Source organism: Glandiceps talaboti, chromosome 21, assembly GCF_964340395.1.
Source record: "Glandiceps talaboti chromosome 21, keGlaTala1.1, whole genome shotgun sequence".
NCBI lineage: Eukaryota > Metazoa > Hemichordata > Enteropneusta > Spengelidae > Glandiceps > Glandiceps talaboti.
In genome coordinates, this window is record NC_135569.1 from 4,194,605 (window position 1) to 4,219,831 (window position 25,227).

The 25,227-nt window shown below is 35.8% G+C and overlaps 1 protein-coding gene across 1 annotated transcript; it reads right to left on the reverse strand.

The window, feature by feature from the left end:
- Positions 1 to 519: 519 nt before the first annotated feature.
- LOC144451122 (solute carrier family 7 member 14-like) lies at positions 520 to 25,227 on the reverse strand. Its single transcript, XM_078141893.1, has 7 exons — positions 24,966 to 25,227; positions 9,429 to 9,665; positions 8,229 to 8,434; positions 7,522 to 7,877; positions 6,044 to 6,885; positions 5,231 to 5,352; positions 520 to 4,853 (listed from the first exon to the last, which is right to left on the reverse strand). Exons 1-7 carry the CDS (start codon positions 25,225 to 25,227, stop codon positions 4,746 to 4,748), a joined length of 2,133 nt encoding a protein of 710 aa, XP_077998019.1. The 3' UTR covers positions 520 to 4,745.

Consider the following 25,227-nt stretch of genomic DNA (forward strand, 5'->3'; position numbering starts at 1 on the left):
ATATTATGTATGGGAGATACACTTGTTGCATGGATATGAAGGCACTAGTAGATGTCTGTAAACACAATGGTTGAAAGCCAAGGGAAATAGTTACAATGTACTACTTAACAGCATGAGGGGTAATATGACATCTACTAGTGCCCAAATAAAGCAAGGCAATAAGTGTTTTATAACACATCACATTCACAGGCACATATTCTTTCCATAGTGAAAGAAATCAGCAGTAAGACCAGTCTCATGCTTCTGAAAAAAGTGGGAAAATAGAAAACGAATATTGGCCTCTGTATGCAAATTGAGGTCACTATGGGTCACTAGTCCATATCACATGACACTGTCTAAGCCAATTACTAAAAGCTGTCTGAAATGATGTGTTAAAATGATAATTAGCTTCAATCACTGCAGTATATTCATCCCCCTCACATCTTGCCCTCTACACAGACCAAACACGTGCATGCTTTATCGAGTCAGAGTCAAGTAATTGTCATTTTCACTAAGTCAGACATCATTTCAAATGTCACTTTTATTGCGTTTATACAAAATTCATCATTTGACATTTACAAAACTATACATTACAACAATAACAAGGTTACAGAATTCAATTCATATACACAAGAATCAACAATGTTATGATATATGTAAACATTATTATCTATACAACTTGGGCAGGAATATACTATCCCAACATACAATGAATTGGTTAAAAGCTACACACATTTGGCTTCTTTGAAGTACACTTAATTTACAACTATTCAAGATTATTCTAAATTAATTAAATTATAAATCTCTATATTCATAAATGTATATCAGTAACCATATTGGATATTATTACAATTATATACAAGTAGTTATCACTACTTAAAAGTAAATGTTAGATCTATTTTCAAGTCTGTTAGGAAATTTGAACATATGATAGATTGGTCTGAGATCGATATATGCAAGTTTTAATTAAATAATCACCGATTGGTTTGCTCACATGACGTGTTGTTCTGAGATCGATATATGTAAATTAGTCATTAAAATAGAGCCCTGATTGGTTGGCTCATGTGATTTGTTGTTCTGAGATCGATATATTCAAATTAGTCATTAAATAAGAGCACTGATAGGTTGGCTCACATGACGTGTTGTTCTGAGATCGATATATGCAAATTAATCATTGGAATAGAGCAGTGATTGGTTAGCTCATGTGATTTGGTGTTCTGAGATCGATACTAATCATTAACATACAGCACTAATTGGTTTACAGTACGACGCTGACCTTCTGAATTTCTTGATTTATGTATTGCTTTTTAACTATAGGTTCATATATTATAAACTCAAACAACCAACTTTGACAACTGACACTTTGTCAAGGAATACCATCGACATTTGAGCACAGACAAGTGAGAAGATTATTCTTACTTGTCTGTGATTTGAGGCATTACTCTCATACATGTATTTCAGTTACATATGTATAGTTCAGTCAAATAAGTTATATCAAAATAAACTCTTCATTCTACAAACTCCTAAACTATTATGTACGCTGCTAATATTCGTAACAAATCATGTATACACGTAGAATCTTAACATGGTTGGTGTGGTCTATATGTCCTCTTAGCATTCTCTTAGAAAACCGAACATCGGCTAGAAAACTGACACAAATTCTTACTGGGTTTTAAATCTACTCGCTGTGTCAGATGACGTAAGCAGTATACCCACATGATATCATGAATATTAATGAATATGCGTTTGTAGGCAGGGTCAGCCAATCACAGTGGGGAAACATTTTCGGTAGATGCCCGCTTTACAGCAATACAACTTCGTAGTATATGGGTTGAACTGTTGCTATGTGAAATAGTAATCAAATTTTAAGTTTGAATGCCGAACTCTTCATCACTTTCCTAGATGTGTTGGGAGGATAGAGTCAATATTAACCAAATAATGGTCCTAAGCTTGTACATACAAAGCCGTTATGTAGTTATAATCTGTCTGATTATAAGCTTATTTGCCAATTTAGATCTACAATATTTTGTGTAAGAAACACATTTTGTCTAAATTATGTAGACAGATTCCCTTTGATAAACTACTGGACAAATACCGACCGCCTCTTGGTTCTGGATGATTTGAAATAGTTTTTCTTGGAGATTAAAAAAGCATGCCACGTTTTGTTGGACGGTTTATGCATTTTATTTTATCTTCTGTTGCTTTTTCACATTATTTCCCAGAACCTTACAACGAGTTGGAAAGGATGGAATTCAATTTGTAATAATATTGAATTGTTGTATTCAACAAATAAGAACATAAGGTATGTCCAAATTCGTAATCGTACATATCTTTGTCTTCTCTTATCTAAATATCTGTTGAGAAATAGAATATATGAAATAAAACTAATTACAACACGGTTCCTCTACTCAATTCACTTGGTGAACATAACTTCATGAACGATAATTACGATCACTACAGTTTAGACAGATTTCAAAAACTGTTTCTCTTGAGAAAACCCTTTCTTTAACTTTCCGTGTCGATTTTTATATATGTGTTCATGATTTCAAATCTTAAACATTACAGAGGCTTTATTTCATACGTTGATCATGCCATGTATCTGCTTGTTTGTAACAAATCCTATGACAACATAGTCTACAAGCTATCCTTGCTTCGAATCTCAAGATCTCCCCCCTCCCGTCGAGCTCAATGAGAAATCAATTGCAAGAATCAAAGGTTGTTCATGCAAATGAGTAAACCCACAACTGTTAGAATGATGTACACAACATATACGTAGCATCCTGATGTGACAAATGTACCATATTATTTTGGACATTGTGTAACTGCCCCAAATAAACAATGACTTATTACTGGGCAGAATTCTGTGATTGATTAACACAGTCTTGGTCTTAATGACTGGGTGGCATTGTTTGAATTTGAAATTTCATGCCAGCAACTCTTTGAGCTAGAAGTGAGAGAAGATTCGAAGCCATGGATAGCATGTAGACTAACGACAACAAGTATCGTCATTATCTTTGATAAATTAACATAAATAAGCCTACTACATTTAGGCTAATACTTTCTAAAATTGTAAATATATAACAGACCCTGGTTCCTGGATACTGTAAACTTTCTTCTCAGCCACTACAACAATTATGCTTTGTACATCAACATTAAAATGAAACTATTTCAGTTAAGTAACCGATTGAACGGGGTATTGTGGCAAATTTCCAATCGTGTAGCAGACGACTTAGTTACAGTAACAGCAGACGCCATATTTTAATTAACATTTGTTTCCTTGACAACCAACTGTGACGTCACAATATGCATGCAGATAAATTTACATATCTGGTGGGAAATGGGTGACACTCTCACGTTTACTTCAATAAACAACATCTTACGTACGTCTTCTGTTACTTCGACCATAAAAGATATTTTATCAGATCAATTCTTTTTTTCCTTACATTTGATGTAAATACATCTTCAGACACGGTTACATTTAAGACTAAAGACATTTCCAATATATATATTGTGCACAAACAATAGATTTCATTCTTTATGTCTGTGATACAAATTAGGCACGTAAACTTACTCATTCAGGAAAGCATGGAAATAAAACTGCAGCACTTGCAAACTATTTTAAAAAGTTGTTTTTCCTGGAACAGTATGATTCAGTACATACGTACCTCCATGTCCATTCGTAGTCGCGGTTACCCAGACTATCACCGCTGGCGCTCTACTACCCTTAATACGAGACCACCTAGACGTCTCGATGGTCTCGTAGTAGAGTCCCCAGCGGTGGGAGTCTGGGTAACCGAGACTAGTCCATACGCGGGTGATACGATAGGGTAGAGTTGGTCAAAAATGTCTTTACCTGTACCCTGTTTTAGTGGTAAATGTCAATCTAAAGTTACTGTACAGCAGTGGAAGTCAGAACGTTGTCTGTCCCAACAAAAGTTAACTAACATTGCTAGATTTTATTGTCTTGTCACTAAGGCGAGATAGTGAAAAGACTGTAAAATACGTTACCTCTGGGGGTGTCCCTATCATCCCTATAGCAGTGATAAGAGCGCCCACAACGGCTGATCTTTCAGTCTATCATTATTCTGGAAGATCGTAGTCTCACTTACCCAGGCTCTCACAGCTGGGGCTCTTCTACGAAACCACCCAGTTGGGGAGGTCTCGTAAGCAGAGCAGCCAGAGGCCAGAGTCTGGATAACCGAGACGAGGATTGTCTCCGTTACCAAGACTCTTGCCGTTGAGGGCTCCCCCACCAACTGGGGGGGGGGGGGGACAACGGCAAGAGTATGGGTAATCGAGTGTAAGACGGAGAAGATCGACGTGATGTGCAGGATTAGAGACGGTCGGTGAGACCGGAATGACACGACGTATATTACAGTCTAGTCTATCATCTCACTTACAAGAGAAATTGTTATTTTGACCATATAATCATCTAGTCAACCACTGACTAATAATCTTCCATTTTTTATAGTGAATCGAAATTTTCCTGTGCAAACTGATCAGGGCATTCGAAATCCGTGCCGTGGTTGCGCTATTACCGGTATGGTTATTAAAAATTGGTCTTTCAGAAGTGGTTTCGATTTGTGTAACACAACCGTACAAAAGCTACAAGCCAAAAGTTAGGTAAGGAATAAGAATAGGGATAGATCTCCTAAAGTATTTAATACTTGTACAATCTACCATGAAAGGACACTTTTCTACATGCACCCTTTATCTCCACGTGTTCGTAGATAGGTTAAATCGACGTTTACCATCGGAAAATCCGTTCACGGTTCTTGGTACGGTTGTGGCTGATACCCATCTTCGTCGGCATCAAAGGGAGGCTTCTCTTGGGGAGCGGTATGTGCTGGTATGATCGTCGACTCAGTCGTCATCTACAGTTGATAAAGATAACATTACATTGGTTAAAAGATCACCGAAAATAAACTTACGTATTTGAAAGCAGCAAGAACAATCTCTGAAAAATTTACAAAATATGTGTATTTTTGTATCCCAAAAGGTTTGACCATGGTGAATTTCACGTGCAAACAGCGAACGCTTCTTGACACACACGGCATGATCCGTCACCCAACATTGAAAAGTGTTAGAGAATTGTTACTTTTGCATTTCGAGTGGTCTGTCTGTCTGTCTGTCTGTCTGTCTGTCTGTCTGTCTGTCTGTCTGTCTGTCTGTCTGTGCGTGAGTGTGCAGAAACACCGTGTCTCATAAGTGAAACACCAATGCATCTTCAGTCCTCTTGTATTTAATTTACCTGCGGTGAAGTACTTTCCAGTATCAAAGCATCTTTCCCATCCTTTGTTTCTCTACTTGTGTCACTGACCCGCCTTTCAATATTACTATTCCACATACCATAACCAAAATATATGACTAGACCTACAGATGTTTCGAGCGCAAGAAGAAAATGGCAGGTTAATAAACTGAGCACGCAATATGTACATGTATAAAAATACTAAATATCATAATGATTTAACTTTGTGCTTTTAAATATTCACAAAATATATATTCAGCCATTTGTGGATATTGGAACATTAACTTTAATTTGTTTTTGTTGTTGCTGATAATTTATTTGTTTGTTTGTTTGTTTGTTTGTTTGTTTGTTTGTTTGTTTGTTTCGATGGATGGGCTTATCTTCGTCATCGCCATCGTTGTTGTTTTAAACCATTGTCAAGTTTCCTTTTTTGCCAGATATCTGTTTAATGTATAATGATGATACGCCCTCTTACGACACTTTTTCGAAAGTGACTGCAAGGCGTGTGTGCACCCGCAGTATTGGGATATTGAGTTATACTGGAACAATTGACACCAATAGTCTACAAAAATATGAGAGAATCCGTATACATCTATCAAAGGTAGAATGCACCTTGGTATTCTTGCCATATATGAACACACTATTCGGCGGCCATATTGGATTCTAAAATAGTTTATTTTTGATAACATATTACCTCTATTTTTTCGTGATTTTAACCGGGAATATGTTGGAGTTTTATTGAACAAAGTAACAGCAAAAGTGTAAAGAGTTTATTTCCGAGGTGCTTTCTACTATACAAAAAAAGACACAACTTACCTACTATCAGCCAGATGGCGAACCGTACCCAGGTCAGATAGGATAATTTCAGCATTAAGTAGATATTAATAAACATTGCACATATTGGTAAAACTGGCACACAAGGCGCCATAAATTTCAACCTCTCGGGATTTTGTGGTTGTTGGTAAATTTTCAAAATGAGATAAATCATAAGACCTAAAAATATCAAAAGAAGGATGATGGCCCATACATTAGCTGTTTTGAGAAACGGCCTTGCGTAGATGACCAACGAATTAAACACAAAAATCACAAAAAAGAGAAACAGCGTAACGTAGGTGACCAGTTTTCCACTTTGTATGGTTGGTTGTTGTTTTTTATCCGGAAGACGTAGAAAACTTCGAAATTTACCCCCCGTCTTGTAGAACCATTCACGCATGCGTGACAGAGTAAAATCTGATTCGGAGTAGGTGTTAAAATTGTCAGGTTCTGGTTCAACAGCGCCATACCGCGCTTTCAGTGGTTGATCACTTTGTTCTGATTCAGTTTTAGGGATTAGTTTCTCAGGACCAGCTTCAGTCAATGTGGAACCTTCATCCGGGATACCCTCAGGTTGTTCTTTCTCTTTGATGGTTTCATCTCCGTCGTCCAGTGTCGAATAATCTAGCGTCGTCTCCAGAGCAAACTCTACGTCCTTATGAGGTTGGTAACGCAGAATGAGAACACACATGGACACGATAGTGTATGCCAGGAGAGTTCCAATGGACATCATCTCAATAAGATCAGCTAAACCGATCAGTAAGGCTAAAATGGCGGCAATGAAACCAGACAAGATGGTTGCAATGGCGGGTGTTTTCGTGATGTCATTAATCCGATCCATAAACCTACAGAGTTGAAGCACACAGGATAAAGGTATGTAAGGTCAAGGTGAATTAAAATGGTACTATAGATGAGAAATGACTTCTAAAAAAATATTAGTACCGGAAGTGATTTGTAAATAAATGGTGTAAGCACTAGTCTCAGTTACCCAGCCTGCAGCCGCTTGCCTTTGAAGGCTACACCCGGGGGTGTATCCCTCAACGGCAAGAGACTGGGTAACTGAGACTATGTAAACACAAGTAATCACTAGGGGTCACGTCCAGTCGGTGCATGCGTATGATGTTTCTCTGTCCATTGAAATATAACCATAGCTGGTGGTTACTTGTAATATCTCAATTTGTACGTACCAAAGCAACATGTAGGTGATATGCGATTTTAAAATTTAACAATTGTACTTTGACTGTTTGTTAGGCTAGACATTTTAGCAATATTTGTAAGTAAGATTTTTGTAGAACCAAGCAACATTCTGTTACGGGTTAACTAGCTTCTATTGTCATAAGAAGTAGCTACTAACTAACTCATCTTTGTTACCCAGACTCTCACCGCTGAGGCTCAAAAATGTGAATATGAGACCAGACATCTGGGCGTTTTGTAGTAGCGCCCTCAGCGGTGAGTCTGGGTAAGAGAGACTAGCTACTAACCTGAACAGGAGGCCATCAGTAGACATGGCATAGATAACACGTGGCATTGGAAATAGCGACCCTAGCAGACTAACAGTCAACCCACAGATAGCACCAAGGGCTACTACATACTTTGCTGCATATGCACCATTTTGGACGAACATTTCCAATAAAGGTGATTCTGGACTTATGTCGTCGTAAGGTACCATGAGCGTTAATATAATACTGACAGAGACGTAACCAAGGAGACAGATTAACAATGATAAAACTATCGCAATTGGTATAGATCTGCTTGGATTCCTCGCCTCTTCACCAGTGGTGGCAATGATATCAAAGCCGATGAAGGCATAAAAACATGTGGCTGCCCCAGTCAGCACCTGTGTGTAGAAATAGAGTTTGTACCTTTATCTAAGGAAAACATAATTTGGATATATAATCTGTGAAAATGGAAAGGTGTATTGTGTAAAAATGGAAAAGGCGGGAAGAAGATGGAAATATACATCGATTTGTTGCAGAAGGCATTCAAAGACAATATACCATTTTAGGAACCATGTGTAGTCTCGATAGCAGCTAGATAGTCGATCACTCAAACTTCCTCTTCATACAGCTTGCAAACTCAGTAGTTCAAATTTAGTGGTGTTATGGATATCATGCATAGAAGCTGATTGGTTGATGGTACCATTGATTCAAGCTAAATTCCAATACTGATTTTTCAATAATGAACTTACCCCAGAGAAGCCATATGGCATGAAACCTTCACTCCAATTATTAACATCTACATAGAATAAACCGGCCACAATCATGAATACCCAGACGGCCAAGTTCAAGGCATTGAGAGCGTTGTTAAAACCTACAGACTTCTTGACACCAGCTGTTACTATTAATGTCATTACTATGACAATAACACAGGCTAGAAGATCTGGATATGATTTAGCTGAAATCAAAAGTAGAAGATTCTTAAAGCATTGGAGAGTGATGAAAATTTGGAACATTTTGTCCAAGGATTTCTGCACCCCCCCCCCATGTTCCTTTGTGAAAGGATCACTAATCACCATATAGTTCAGTCATGCTATTGTTTAATGTGTTGAATGATGAGATACTACCAAACCAGAGTGACTGTAGCACTTCAATTAGACAGCACAGTGGTTTTTTACCTCTAACAAACTAGTTTTCGTTACAAAATAAATGAAACAAAATTTAGATACTGATTGTGAACAAGCACATAAAATGATACATTGTATCTCACTGTGAACACAAATCAACATAACTGTTAGATGAAACAAAGATGATTCAATCATAACCCACTGTCTATTTGTAATCACAGTGAGATACGATGTAACATTTCATGTGCATGTGTGCGCTATCAGTGTCTGTTTTTTGTTTGCGTAATTTGTAACAAAAAATGTGTGATATGTAAAAAAAACACCTCTTACTGCCTAATTGAAACTTTATAGCCATTTGAGTTTGGTTGTATCACACCCATGTGTAATATTTTTGTTGATGTAGGGAGCTCTTTGCGTTCACGAACATAATATTTTTAACTTCGTAATTCGCATAATGTACGCATGATATATGGTCGTACTGTTACCATGGTTACTGTCCACCGTTCACTGCATATCCTTAATCTATATACCCTGGAGTAGTCTTTACCAACCTCCTTAATTCCCTGACGTGATCCTCCTTAATGCTAGGTTTTGAAAGCAGAGCAAAAAACAATTCTCGTTCAAAAATCATACTTATCACTGAATTCGTGTAGTTCAGTGTAAATTCTCTTTGGGTTATTGTGAAAACTCCTGCGGTTTTCTCCTCTCTCTTTTAAACTTTTTCCTCTTTCTCCACACTCCCTTGTGTTGTGTTGGCTTCTTCTGAAATGATAGTGACCTTTTATGACATGTACAAATTAATATGTATATTATTATTATACTTACTGTGAATACCGAATTTTCCAACATTGTCCAGCATGAAATGACTTATTTTATGATGAACTAAGGAGTCGAAACAGCTACTCAGTGCGCTTGCGCCGGCTGCTGTGCCAATCAAGTATTCCAAGATTAGATTCCAACCAATGATGAAGGCAGCAAACTCTCCTACGGTGACATAGCTGTACATATATGCTGATCCCGTGGTCTTCGGTACACGAACGCCGAACTCAGCGTAACACACCCCTATACAGAAAGGAAAGGAAACCCGTGAATGTCATCACCGAAACTGTGTTCTGCTTTGAGATACACTGTAATGATATTTCCATGTTTAAATATCAAGTTACAATTGTGTTTATTGATCAATTGCTACGGAAACTAGATTATATTACGAATACCTGACAGGCATACATAATAATATCCAATTGGCCACCGTTATTAATGTCAGCAACTCTATGTATCGAATAAATATGTAACACTTGCAGTCTTGTCTTCAAATTTTAAATTGCAAAATGTGACGTTGCCGACTGACAGAGACATCGAATATATATTTTTATCTCGGTTCCCGCCGAAAGACGATGTTGCCGGTTGGCAGAGATTTTGAATATATTTGAGATTTTATATATACATTGTATGTAGGTTCCCGCCAAAATATGACGCTGTCGACTCAGAAACGTTGAATGTATTTTTTTCTTCATTTCTGTTCCCTCGAAATATGACGTTGTCGACTGACAGAGACAGTGGCTGTATTGTATCCATCTCGGTTCCAGCCAAAATCATAATGCACAAAATTTCAGTCGTCAGAAATCTTTGCCAAATCTAAACCTTAATTTAAGACTGGAAAGATAACAAAAATATAAGTAAACGGATAGGTATATACATATTTTAATTTTAAAAGTGATGATCGTCGTGAAAAAATCAGGGCAATTTACCCATATATTTTCTCACTCACGTCTTGTAAGGATGGTGATAACGTGTGCACAAAGGCGAAAAGGTCAATAAAGTGTACTACTAATGGCGAAGTGTTTTACAGATCAGAATTTGAACGGACCACAGAAAATGACATCTAACTACTATTAAAGCTTAAACACAAATATTCGAAATGAAACAAATCTAGAAAATCTAGATGAGTGTCCCGTTTTCAGGGCATCTGCCACTTCTTGTAATCTTTATCATGCATTATAAATACTGGACATTATATTCCTAGGAATAAGCGAGGCATTATGTATTTAACGCTGACGTATTAATGCATCTCAGGAAAAGACCATTGAGGAAATAGCTCACACATCGGAAGTTCCCTGAAAATGCCATAATGCGTACAGTATTAGCAGAAAGGGTAGTACTGAAAAGAAACGTTACTGTTGCGATACTGCGGTAAAACGTGATTGAGATTTACGGCGACATCTTTCAAAGATTGCGTCTCGCGTCCCCAGCATCTAAATTACCTTGAAAATTGCACGTACTACACACCTTGAATGTTAACCCGAATATTTTAACTGACATTGTTCTCAAGAATATCTTCAATTACTATCTTTTAAAATGCCTTGAAATGAGATAAGCACGATCGTGATCCCCATGTACAGAAAATGTAGAGAAAACCAAATTATGTGTATGATTCGACACAATTTCTTACTAAAATTGCTACACCTTGTTCACTGGCGCGACAAAAAATTGATCAATATTGCTACACCTTCTTTGCGTGGGCTACTTTAAGGTGATTCCCTACCTCATCTCAAAAGAATTAACACATAACAAGTATACTAGGATTTTTGTCGCGCCAGACGATAAAATGTAGCAATTTAGAGTTAGCCAGACGATAAAATGTAGCAATTTTAAGTTAGCCAGACGATAAAATGTAGCGATGTTAGCAAGAAGTCTGTTGAGTCAGACGATAAAATGTAGTAACATGAATTTTAGTGAGATTTCTGTTCAGCTGCGCCACGTTCTGTTTTTGGTTGACTGACTTCTGTACTATCACGATCCTATACCTAAAACCGCTAGAGAAATCTTGTGAACATATTATAAATGTGACGAGACGGTTGCATGGGATTTAAAAGTTAATCAAATCTATTAATCAACGACTTAGTAACATGACAGCCGTCGACATACACATTCAATGAAGGCAAATGCACTTTAATGAATTGTTACCATAGCAACAAATGTAGTAACACGTTTGTATTTTAACGCATTCAAAAATAACATTCTGTTCGAGACTTATATCTCTAAAGTGCTGGTGTTGTCTTCCAAAATTGATTTTTTTTTCCATTAATCTGAACTGGATATATTGTATCGTAATTCGTTTAAATTTATTCACTTCGCACAGTGTCTGCCTTCTGTCCCAACAACATTGATTCATAATGCCGATATGCGTCTGTTTTTTAGATTTTACCTGTGAATGTGCATATGTAGGCATAAATATAAAACGTGGAAATTGCTTTGAAATCTGGACAGGTGTTCTATTTATGTCTTGTTCCCGAAGATGTTGAAGAATGTCAAGGAACATTATTGTGATGGGTTTGAACTCACGATGATATATTTAGACAAGAACAAAGCTTACGATATTTTTATTGAACTACATCACACATATTTTTAACACTAAATTTGCAGAATTTGAAGTTTGAAAGTTGACTTGAAACAAAACACAAATCTGGTTTGTCATTGTACGTACAGGAAGTGACACAACTTCGATAGACGCAAGTAACCATTATATATTACGTCTATATTGTGTGCACGAATTTGGTCTGCATTATTTGACTATTTTTTTAAAATAAAAAATCATAGTAAAGTTATTTTTTTATCAAAATTACAAAATATTACCCATTTTCCATCAACCCACCACTTTAATAATACATATATTATATTCAGGAGTTAATTTGTATTTAACTTTATGCTGCAAATCCACTTTTGGTTTATTTTGTAAGCGACATCATCATTTCTCATTTATTCTGGACATAGTAAAGTAAATGGGTTCACATGTAAATTACTGACTGTGTAATCAATCCACCGTCGTTCACTCAAGAAAATGTAAATGAGAATTAATGAGAATTGATTTTTTAAATTGATAATTAATTGCTTTAACATTTAAAAAAATAGATCGCCCTCGTATTTCTTACCATTTAATGAAAAATGAATATTATTAATTTTATTTCAAATATGAATAGAATTGAGGTGCCTAATCATGAATATTTTAATTGTAATGTTCTCTACATATACTCGCCTTGGGTTTAATTATTTCGTATTTCTGTATGCCTTGGATGGATGTCTGATGAAAAGGAAACTCACCGAATTGTTATTAAACACGCTCTGCCTTTGAAGTATTGACCAGCGATATTTAAGAAATGTTGTTGCGCAGGTCACCGCGTATTTAACTCAATTGTACTAATTTGCCTTCTTTCAAAACATAGACAATACTCTAATTACAATACTAGAAAAAACACTTACAATCTCTTGATTGCACGACATTCTACTAAGATGAATGATTGGGCTTTTGCCGCCCGTGGTCGGGGACGGCGGATTCTATTGCAGACGATTTGAAATGTGTAAATAACTTGGGGGGGGGAGAGAGAGAGAGAGAGAGAGAGAGAGAGAGAGAGAGAGAGAGAGAGAGAGAGAGAGAGAGAGAGAGAGAGAGAGAGAGAGAGAGAGAGAGAGAGAGAGAGAGAGAGAGAGAGACAGACAGACAGACAGACAGACAGACAGACAGACAGACAGACAGACAGAGAAAGAGAGAGCTCAACACGTGCTTTTTTAAACATTACTTGTAACCACTGTGTATGATGTCTGAATATTTAATTATGCTTTCTTGAATCACTTCTTGTCAGATTGAAATATTCCATTGTCATCTGTTTTATCGTATTTTATCTTGTATAGCGCTTTCGAATATTTTCAATAACGTAAGAAGTAATTAATTAAATAGGTAAATAAATGTTAATATTAAACGTTAGTATTAGAGCATCTCCGTCGTCAAACATGAGTTCCTGTCTGTGGAATAGAAATATGTGAAAACATGCTTTTCAGTTTGATAGCTAGGAGTTAGTCGCGATAGATTACTTTACGGCGTAGAGATTTAATTATGCAGGTTATACCTTTGCCTAGCAACGGCTTATATATGACTGTTAACTGCAGAGTGGCGGTCAGAAGTAAATTCAATTAATTAGTCGAAGTGTGGTGTGTGTTATTCGGAACGCTACGCATGGACAATTTATGTGGTGCGCCATTAAGTAATTTAATATAGGTATGCCAGTGAAATGAACAAGTGCATAGGATATGCTTGTTAATTGACATTGTATCACACGTCACTGCCGGCAAGATTCATTTCAGAGTTGCTTTTCAAAATGGCCATCATTTATTAACAGTGGCGTAGGATATGATTTTCTTGCAGTCATTATATTCAATTAAGCCTCAAAGTGTTGTTTTTGATGAGTCATTAATTTATGATTTCATGCCCACTTGATATTCTACGCGCCTAAAGTATCACATGCTCCTGTGAACAGAACAAAACAAAGAAATTGCAGTCAGAACATTTTTAATTATGTCTTAAACGTCTTAAGTTCTTGTAATTGATAAATTCGATCGTTTTCATTCCATTTTAGATCCTTTTAAAATAATATTTGAATTGACTAAAAACACCCCCCCCCCCATCTGTAAAAAAACAAAAGTTGAACAAATTGCAGTCGCAATTTATCCACACACAAAAAATTATCAAGTCCGAAACGTCTCGAAATATTATGATTGATTATTTCCTTTTTTCGACTCCGTTTTAGTTCCAAATATTAGCCTAAAATACTACCAAACCAGAGTGACTATAGAGTTTCAATGAGTGGGTTGGCACAATGTATGTTACCTCTCACAAAAGTTAGTTACGAATTATATACAACAAACTACAGACACTGATAGAGCGCATGTAAATATCAGTGCCTAACCTTATATTTTGTTAATGAAATTTGTCACAAACTAACTGTAAATGACGTAACCAACATCATGGCATATAATTTAAACTCTATAATCTTACTGGTTTGGTAGTATCACACTATGGAAGAGATAATAGTGTGAAAAATGTCTCCTGCTTCGGTGTTTATCGGAAGCACGTTTAAAGCTAACAGTTGGCAAGGCTTAATTGACGATTATACTTCATTTGCACCTTTCAAACAGGCTATCAATTATGTCAATCGACTTGCCAATGAAAGACTATGATTTGCATTTGAAATGTCACCCAGGGAGACTTAGATGGGATAACCTATGTTGCTATGGTGTTAATTTCATTTTTTTACCTTCTAAGGAATTGAAAATTCCTGATGAGGAGTTAGATAACAGTAAACGTTTGAATATTTCACAATTAATATAGTGTGTGCGCCTCGAAAGAAAATCTCCAACTTTTGCTGTTACTTTCACCAGGAAAACTCAAACTCGTTCTCATTTACAATTTAGACAAAAATCCGGGGTTAAAATGAATCAAAATCAAGCCATTTTATATTTTAGAATCCAATATGGCTATCGATGACTGTGTTAACTCTACAGGAAATAAAATGAAAGATTATCGACATTCTTGAAAACAAGACGGCGAATATCCGAATTCTTTTATTATAATTATCAAAACGTCCAGTGACAAGCTTTCATATATCTAAGTATAGAGAGATTTGACCCCAAAGCACATTACAACCCCCAGTGTTTCAAATATTGCTGAACCTATATTAGGTGAAATGTTTGATCAACGGAAGTTAGAAACAGCTTGAAATATTATGAATTTTCATTGAATCTGATGAATTGTGTCGACACACCATTATCATATACAAGTCTCGTCAAGATGGCAAGAACTATTCATTAAAATAGGCTTTTGAAGGAGATTTCCTGAGTTGATGGATATTTGTCACAGTTATCCTATAAATGATGCAGTAGTCATACTCGTTAGTTCTGCATACGACAGGTTATTTCCACCCTGGTCATAAACAGTACCTACTTTGGCTTTGGTCTTAAATCACATCCCTAGAATTTGGTCACAAGACTGCTTACTTACAAACGTATGACCTCTTTTATGATTTCTGCTTGGATGTCATGGCGGGAAGGCAGTTTATATTTTTTTATTATGTCTGTGAGGTTTTCACTTTTAGAAGTAAAACAGTTCCCGATGTAGTTGAGTGAAGTTATGACAGACTAACTGACTGACTGACTGACTGACTGACTGACTGACTGACTGACACGAATGAAGAGGTTTGCGTCATCTCACCGAATACTGAAACAAGATAGAAAGCCAAAGAGAAAAGGCTTACCACCCCTTTTACATTGATCAATTAAACTAAGAACTACCTCCGAAAACGACAGGCAGACCACCCCTTTTACAATTGATCAAAGTGAACGCTACCTCCAAATATGACAGGAATACACAAATTCGAATACACGAGTATCAATCTTATCAAATCTGTCAAGAAATTTACCTATGTCTTTGGGATACAAAACATGAATTGAGATTAATCTGTCTACATACTTCACAAATGTTGATCATATTCAACTTTTAGTCATTTGAAAGGCACGTCTGCAACGCTAAGTGGAGTAAATGTGTGGCAGACATATTTTCCTATTTTGTGATATTCAATTATTGCTTTCTTAATTGGGATAATTATAAGCATAACGTTTCCATGGGGATAACATAAAACATTATCTTGCTTAAATTACATTTATCATTCGCTAATTAACTCTTTAAACTGTTTGTAGTGTAACTATAAATGACAATTGAGTATCGTACCTCATGCAAGGCAAATTGAATGCGGTCTAACAAAAAGTATGGGATATAACCCCCGGTCTTTCTACGTCACAACAATGCGTGTCTACGTCCTTAGTTCTGTGGAGCTCTAAATATGAGTGAAAACGTTCAAAAACGTCCTAATTTTCCCAGTTTTTCATAAATTATGCTTGCGCAGATATATTATTCCCTGATGTTTTTCTTCTTCAGCTGAAAAACACATGGCCTGGTCAATGGTCGTCTTCGCCTCGAAGTGACAAGGCCCCTTATGTCGCTCTCATTTTTCATGGCCGAACGAAAACATATGGAGTAATAGTATCTCATTATCAGAATTAGCACCGATTTGAAAGGACGTTTCTAAAGTGGCAGGGTGTATAACTAAGAGTCCATCTATACTGAAATAAGTGTGCAAACTTCCACACACAAAAATGTTTGGAAGCAGCATTGGAATGTGTCATTTTATTTCGAATGGTGGTACTAAGAAAAAAATTATGTTATTGTTTTATCATATATGAATTCCTGCTGTAAGGTCTACTATACTTGTAGGCATGGGCTAACCTGCTTTAGCCGTTGGAATAATGTAAGTAAATTCTTAATGAAACAATAATAACCACGCGAAAGTAACAGGCAAAACACAGTCTGTTTCTAGTCTTTCCCGATAGAAACTTTTAGCACAGTCTTGTTTTTCCCGCCAGAAGTAATTGTAATATATTTTGAATTTTCCCGCCAAATGTATACTTGAAAGATATCCTGGCTTCCCCACACTTGTTTTTTTTTTTTATACATTTCAACTTCATTGAACACCAGTGCTATAGAAATGATAATCATTAATTCATAAACTTTAGTTGAAAAGTGGTAAAATTTCTACACAATGTAGACTCCAATATTTTTCCTCATGTATATGTAGGCAGGTTGAGAGGCGGATGTTTGACGATTCTTCAGACACACTCGATGTCTTCTAATCTGTGACCAGCGGCAGTAAGATCACACACTGCAGAATGTACAATCAGCTGAAAACCAGTAATCTGAATATTCGATCCGGATATCAGACAGGTGCAGTTGACACACCAATCATCTCCAGATGATGACTATGCCGCCATATTGATTTATTCAATCCATTAGACACAGAACGTCTGTTGCAATTACCTTTGTGAGGTTGTTGCTCTTCATACTAGTCTAAAAGATGCTACATTTAGTACTACTAGCTAGAAAGACATTTTTCGCATTTCAGTGTTCTGACAAAGCAGATGAAACTCTCGCAAAGATGTCAAGCACAAATTATAAATCTGAAGAAAGCAATCCAAACAAATGTAACTTTCTAGTTCCTGACAATAGCACTCATGTGATGATGTGTTTGTGAGTTTAATAAAAACGGTGTCATCTTATTTGCGGTTAAAATTTCAAATCATTATGGAAAATCATAAAAAGTTATTTTGATCATGCTTATGGTGTGAAAATGTATGGTGATGACAATTATGCAAATCAGAAAAAATTACACTAGAAATATTTTCATACATTGCGTCACCCATATTATATTTTGCTGAATTCAACCACTTTCTGAAAGAGAGAGACTGAATTGAACCATTTTCTGAGAGAGAGAGAGAGAGAGAGAGAGAGAGAAAGAGAGACAGACAGACAGACAGACAGACAGACAGACAAACAGGCAGACAGAGACAGAGACAGACAGAACTTAAACAGTAACATCCCTTACACTATGATATTGTTCCCATTTGATACTAAATATATCAGTGCAATCACCCGACCAAGTAACGTAGAGATCAATCTCAGCAGGATGACTGTAGGATTTTTAAAGGTCACAATTAAGCTATAGAACACGAGAAAATTCTTGTCGATGGACAAGATAAGCTTGAATAGAATTGATTACAGTGCTGTGTAGGAGTATAAGGCAATTCGTTGTGCTAAATATCACCTTGCGATCTTTTATATTACTGAATTCATCTAAGTGATACCCGCCCACATAGCGAAGATCAAAGGCTTCCTTTTTTCACCCGGGTAATCAGCCGGAATTTGAATAAATAAAGAAAAAGGGATAACTAATTCCCTATGCGTAACTTGTGTTGAATGGTTGACCATGCAATGTCATTAATATTATTGACGTGGAAGTATTCTGAAAGATCGATGTAAGACTTTTGAATAATTAACTATAATGCCTCTCGAGAACAATCTGCCTTAAAATCGAAGCTTTTCAATTCTCGAGAAATCTTGTCATTCGAAAGCCTGTTCCTTATGCTTTTGAAATAATAAAAACAAAATGTGAGAGTTCGGGAAATCGATGTCAATCTTTCAATAAATCACTGAATTAACAAAGGGGTTTCCGGCCATTTTGAATTCTAACGTGGTTTGATTTTAAGATTAGTTTGACCTTTATTTCAAAAAATTGTGTGTGACCCGTAAAATGACGATGAATCGCGATTAAATAAACAACAAATATTTAAATCCAATCCAGTGCAAGTTTTCGAAGCATATACATGTATATAATTTGTCAATTATACTATTATCGATAAATTTGCAAAATATAAACATAGTCAAGTAATGAAATTTAACCTTTACTGATTTTTAAAGCTTTTAAAATGGGAAACAAAATAAGCCAAACTTGATTTCTATTTTGCTCGTACAGGTATTTCTTTTAAATCGTTCAATTTGCTCAAGATTACTAACTCTTACTCAGTTCCTTAGTTGTAAAGAAATAACAAGTTAAATATTATTTTTTAAGAGGTAATATCAAAATGTGAAATTAATTGTCAACGTCTGTAGTACTAAACACATCATCTCCAATATTTTCCTTTGGGTATTTATTTCAACAAATGATTGATTTTTTTAAGAGAATAAGTGCACATTTATTGAGGTCAACATTTTAAATATTACATGAATTGACACTTTCACATGAATATTCAGTGATTTGTGTTCTTGATGATAAAGGATAAATATGGTCACAGGTGTGTGTACACCATATTGAAAATACTGTAACTGTCAGGAACACCGACAAAGGGCCTTTAGCATGCTGGATGGTCAACCTGGTATGCGTTCTCTCCATGCTGCCTACGAATTCAGCAATTCAAATTTGAATATTTTAGTCACTATCTGCAACCTTGAGAACAAGCGGCTGGAATAAGCATATCACATGTTGACGATCTAAGGTGTATGTAAAACTTAAGGTTACATTTCCGTATATATGTCCAATGAGGTCACATCCGGTAACTTGACACAAGCAGTATAACACTGACACCACGTGACCCAATCAACAAATCATCTTCTACGCACAGTGTCCGTGAAAAATACTGAATTTGAATTACTGAGTTCACAGGCGGAGTGGAGAGAAAGCATGACACGTCCGCCACCCACTCTGCAATAAAGACTAGTAAACCAAGGTAAATGTGTCTATAGAAAAGACGAGTGTGGTCACGTGATCATTATATATAGCAATATGAACATGACAAAAATGTAGCTTATGATGAAAGCATGAAGTAGGTCATTTAAAACTCCTCTTACTAAACTTAGCCCTTTTGACCTCATACAACACGATTTTCGCTAAACTGACTTCCATGGGCAATTGGCGAATGATAATAAGACTACGGGATTGCTCAGCTGTGGTTTCTTTTTCCTGTTGTATAATTTCCCAAGGGAATTCCTCAATCGTGAATGATACACACATACACGACTACCTGATTGATTTGGCGAGAGCAAGAATTACGATGCAGTCGACCTCCAACAGGATTATGACTTTTCACAGATTGTTGTTAGAAAATTCCAAATGATCCCTGATAAGTATGATTTATTAGATGGAAAATTGTTATTATACTCTGGAACTACCATGGAGCCATCCATGCATACAAATCAAGCAAATACTTGTACATAATTAACATTGTATGTATGTATGTATGTATGTATGTATGTATGTATGTATGTACATGGTCGCACACATACAATAACTTGCCAATGCAGGACACTAGGGTTATGCTACAGATCTGACAGACCGTATATAGTTACGAACGGCGATTAAACATAATGTTTAATTTAGAGGATTGAAATGTTCAATTCTGCGCATCAAACAAAATATTAAACACAGAATAAATTTGAAATCTGGCCCTTGGTTGCAAGTTTGTCACTGGAGTCTTTAATAACTAGAAGCAGTTGTAGCATATTTCTTAAACATCAATAACGGTATTAACTATTTTGTTTAGTTTATTTTGTTAGATCAATCAGCAAGATCAGGCACTCATTTCTGCATACAAAAATATGGACTGACAAAGTTATTGTCTTAAAAAGGGGGTTTATTTTTTTTATGTAACACAAAATTTAAATTTACAGTGATTTTTGAGCAGCAACTCTAGAAAGACTATGTACAATGCTTGCTATCTTGATTTTCAAGCGAAACAATCGGTAGAAGAAGACTAAAATAATGGCGCCAAATGAACCATTACTGCATGAGCGACACCTTTCAGACGCTAATATGTACGACTAAAAGAACCCATACCGATCGCAGTCTCTTCATTTCGACATTTAGAGTGCATTGAAAGCATGGAACTAATGTGACGTCATAGAGAATGTAAATAATGACCTGTGTGGGAAAATCGTAATTATTCATTTATACATGTTGGTTAACTGCTATATGTCTTTCCTAGTTGCGAGGAGAAACATTCGAGGAAATACAGTCAACTTATGGAGTGATAAGATAATAGTCTGGCCAATAAATCATGTTACCCAACATCCATCATTGAATAGTTCCAGAAATACATCACATTGATTACAGCGAAAGCAACGAATGACCATATTATTACGGAATTTCTTCATAACCATATGACGTCATTCATCTGAAATGACGTGATTTCCCAAGAGCCAATCACTGCTCGGGGAATATTAATGTATGCAGAATAAATTGTGACGTAACGATAACTAGATCGTTTTTCTGCCTAACCCCTTTCCATAGCTCTTCAGGCTGCCAATACCTTGAGTAAACTTACTATATTCAATTATCGATCGGATAATTTATGAGTCTAAGAGGGCATTATTGATTTGTAGGCTTCGAAATCCAGTTCAATGAACGTTTAAATCACACAATGAAAGAGAACTACTATATAAATGTAGAATATAATTACTGTTTGTCTACCTAGACTAGTCAATATAACCATTCTTTACATTGTTTACTTTAATATCTGTCAGACGGTTTTCATTTCTTATTTCACTTTTCTGCCTTTGAATATATCGACGATGCTAAGCTTCTGAACATAGCCTTCCACGTTTCCATGGTAACTGTCTAGTTACTCTCAAAATAGATAGTATAGGATTTCCTACTATATATTAGTCTAACTTGCTTAAGACCAAACATGACGTAAACATTTCCTTCATTCTAGGACATACATACATACATACATACATACATACATACATACATACATACATACATGCATACATGCATACATACATATATGCTATCATACATATGATGCTAGTTACAGATATCTTTACACCCCGGAGCAAATTGAGTTCCTTGTTCAAACGTTATCTCCCTGAACAGCTAGTAGCCCACTGCAGTAATACAGTTATCTACACACTGATTAGTACATTCATCCATCTTGCAACAGCTGTACATGCTCAGCAATAGCTGACCGTGTCTGACTTGCAGAAACGATGATTATACTTATCTATCATTATTCTATAATAATGAAGGGTTTAATAGAAATCCCCATATTTTCTAAGCATTTTCTCCACACAGCCTGCGAATTCGGCGATTACAATCTAGTATTTTTGGCTACGTCTTTTTATATACAAATCGTTTGAAAAATCATAAAATTAGAATATCAGCTGTTGAATTTTGGGGGTATCTTTACAGATCAAATATATATCCGCATGAAGCTAGCTAGATCACACCAGGTACCGTAACACTATCAATAGACATCATGATATATGCATCATGTGACTTATTCAACCAATCAGCTTCTCCACATGGTATTGAAAATTACTTATTTTGAATACTGACTTAACAGGCTGTGCGAGAGAAAGCGTGTAAGTTCAACCACCTATCTCTCTACGGAGGCTAAGAAGAATGTCAAGAATAACGGATTGACAATTCTTAATATCTGTCTTTTACCTTCTGAATAATAAGTACATGTATATGACTATGTATATTGAGATGGTGGCTTTTCAGAGAAAGTGAAACAAAAATGTTTTATGGTTAATAATTGATTTGCGAGATATGCTAATTTGGTTGTCGATACCTGAGAGTGTGTGTATGGGGGGGGGGGGAGGAAGTATGCAAGTACATGGGACACGTAATCACATGTATTCGATTCGCCGTCAAAGTCAAAACTCATCTCTGATCTTCATGTGCCGAAACAATCACAATGAATTAAAAAAGTATTCTTCTGAAGTGATATTACTGACACATTTTTCAAATAATGTCAAATTTCTAAGAAAAGGAAGGTCCTTCAAAACCTCTCCTGTAGAGGTTCGAATTCATCAGCTTGATTTACGTAAACACACACTCCTTCCCAAGCCTGTCATGTAAAGCTGTTAATCAACACCCACGTAAAACAATTGGCACAGAATGCCACAAATCCAAAAATGATCTTTTAATGCGTACGACTAAAATGACATTAGCTTGTAGATGAAGACTCCGATTCTATATGATTGCAAATGCACTGACTAAATGTATACATTAGCTGAAAACGTTTCCTGAAATATGATAAGCCCGCCTACGTTCCCTGAGACTTACAGTGACTTTTTCAGCATTTTTAACATTCTACAAAGCAGGACGTCCAAAAGTCTAGCCCCGACTTTCATTTACACACCTACAGATACAATGCATTTGATTGAAATCTAATGAAGAAGTCGAGTAGAATAATTCTTGAAATTCAAACAGCTTCTCTGTGTAAGTATGTATCGTCATAATGAAGGTCACTTGGCTACGGAATAAGTATGGGATGTGTATATATATATATATATATATATATATATATATATATATATATATATATATATATATATATATATATATATATATATATATATATATATATATAGTTTTGGTAGTACTGGAACTCTTTCTTGGTTGTGCATAACTATTTATATATATACAAAACTATATATATATATATATATATATATATATATATATATATATATATATATATATATATAATATATATATATATAGATGATTCCATGACTTATTTATCTTATAGATATGAGGATTGTGAGTTGATATATTGCACTAATTTGCATTTATATGGAATGACATAATTGGGAGATATATCGTAAGGGTAGCTCATAATTTAAATAATTATAATGATAACTTGACACATATATCTGATAGTTATGATTGTGTAATACTTGTATATAGTATATACAAACCAATTTGAATGTTTTAATACATTTACCAATTAAATGATATGTTGATCATCTCGTTGTGGCTTAGAATCTGTCAAATCAAATACTTGTTAGCGTTGAATTCCATTTATAATGCCATTTCATATATTGTTTATGCATCTGCTGAAATAAAAGTGAGTGGCATTTCTTTGCATCGAGTTGATTTCTCTATTATAAAAGATAGTTTGAAATTCTATGACGTGAGGGCACTGTCTGCTTTCATTCACACTTCAGTGCACTTGCAATTGCATGTTCAGACGGCGTGTAAGAGCAACAATCAGAATGCTTAAATTTATTGTATTTTTTGGCGTTCAGTTTAGACGGGTTTAATGCGACCTTTACGCATGCGTCAATTTGATGACTTTCCACAAGAACATTGAAGCAGTAAATTGCTATGCCTACCTCATGATATTGAATTATTGTGGCGACTAAATTACAATCTGGGAATAGCTATTCAAACTATTACCGTACTTGTCATTTCCTTTTTTCAAAATGGCTTTCTGCATGTCGAAACAGACGGCTATTCATCAATGTTTTTTTTGATCAATTTACAATTTAGGGCTATTCAATGTAACCATTAACTGCGTTCAGCTGAACGTCGTACATTGAACTAGAAGATATCTTCAGGCATTTTTACATTTAGAAAATTAGATTTTCGAAATCATGCCAGCCTAAGAGTTGCACTGATTAGTTAAATGCATTGCTTATCTGTAATTTTTTCTGTTTACATTGACTGCATTCACAGTTTATTTTCTCTGGGATATGCTGTACAACCATTTTCACGTAGGTGTTAAATATCTTCCAAGTTCATAAGTTCATTTACATCGCCATTTATACCGATGCGTTCTACGTCACAACGTCGTTGTATGTCACTACAACGTGCGATTACGTCATTGGTTCTGCGAAATATGAGTCACAATATTCAGAATTGCCAGATTCCCCCATTTTTCTTGAATTATGCTTGTGCATATATGATCGTGTTATTCTCCAATGTTTTTATTTAGTCAGCCAGAAAATACACGTTACAGAAGGATGTTATCACAATCGTCTTCAACTCGTAATGACAAGGCCCCCTAATAGCAACAGACTTTAGCCTTTGATGAGATAATCGTAGAACAGCGACACACCAAAGTAAGAAATTAAGAAAAACAAGAGAATATGAGAATTTAAAAAAAAAGAAAAAAAAGAAGACTTTTACCAGGTTGTGATATTTATCTGTACCCTGTCCAGCTTCTAATTTGATTCTGTGTCGAGTTGTTTAGCTTGGGGAACATAATTTTAGTTTTGAGCAGTCAACGATTTCAGACCAAGATGCCATGGAAATTTGTAGGCTTTGATCTCCTAGCTATCTGAGTAATATTTCAGGTAGCGTAAATTGGTTTGTTATAGACAATGTTGTGAATAAATGATAAGAGCAAACTTACCTGATAATATAGAAGCTAGGGCCGCAATCATGAAAGACAGAATGACAGCAGGACCAGCCATATTCCTTGCAACTAATCCCGACACCACATACATACCAGTTCCGATACAACTGCCAACACCCAAGGACACCAAATCGAAAGTAGATAAACATTTGGATAATTTCCCCGCAATTGGGACATTAGCGGTGTCTACACTCGAATCGAAGGCTTTCCTGCGTAAAAGTTTATTAAGGATAGCTGTCCAACTGAATTGGAAACCCAT

Coding starts and splice junctions, on each gene's coding strand:
- LOC144451122 (XM_078141893.1), bottom strand. CDS start 25,227: ATGGGTTTCCAATTCAGTTGGACAGCTATCCTTAATAAACTTTTACGC. Junction 9,666..24,965: donor CCTAGCTTCTATATTATCAG/GTAAGTTTGCTC, acceptor CTTTCTGTATAG/GGGTGTGTTACGCTGAGTTC. Junction 7,878..8,228: donor TGCCATATGGCTTCTCTGGG/GTAAGTTCATTA, acceptor TTCTACACACAG/GTGCTGACTGGGGCAGCCAC.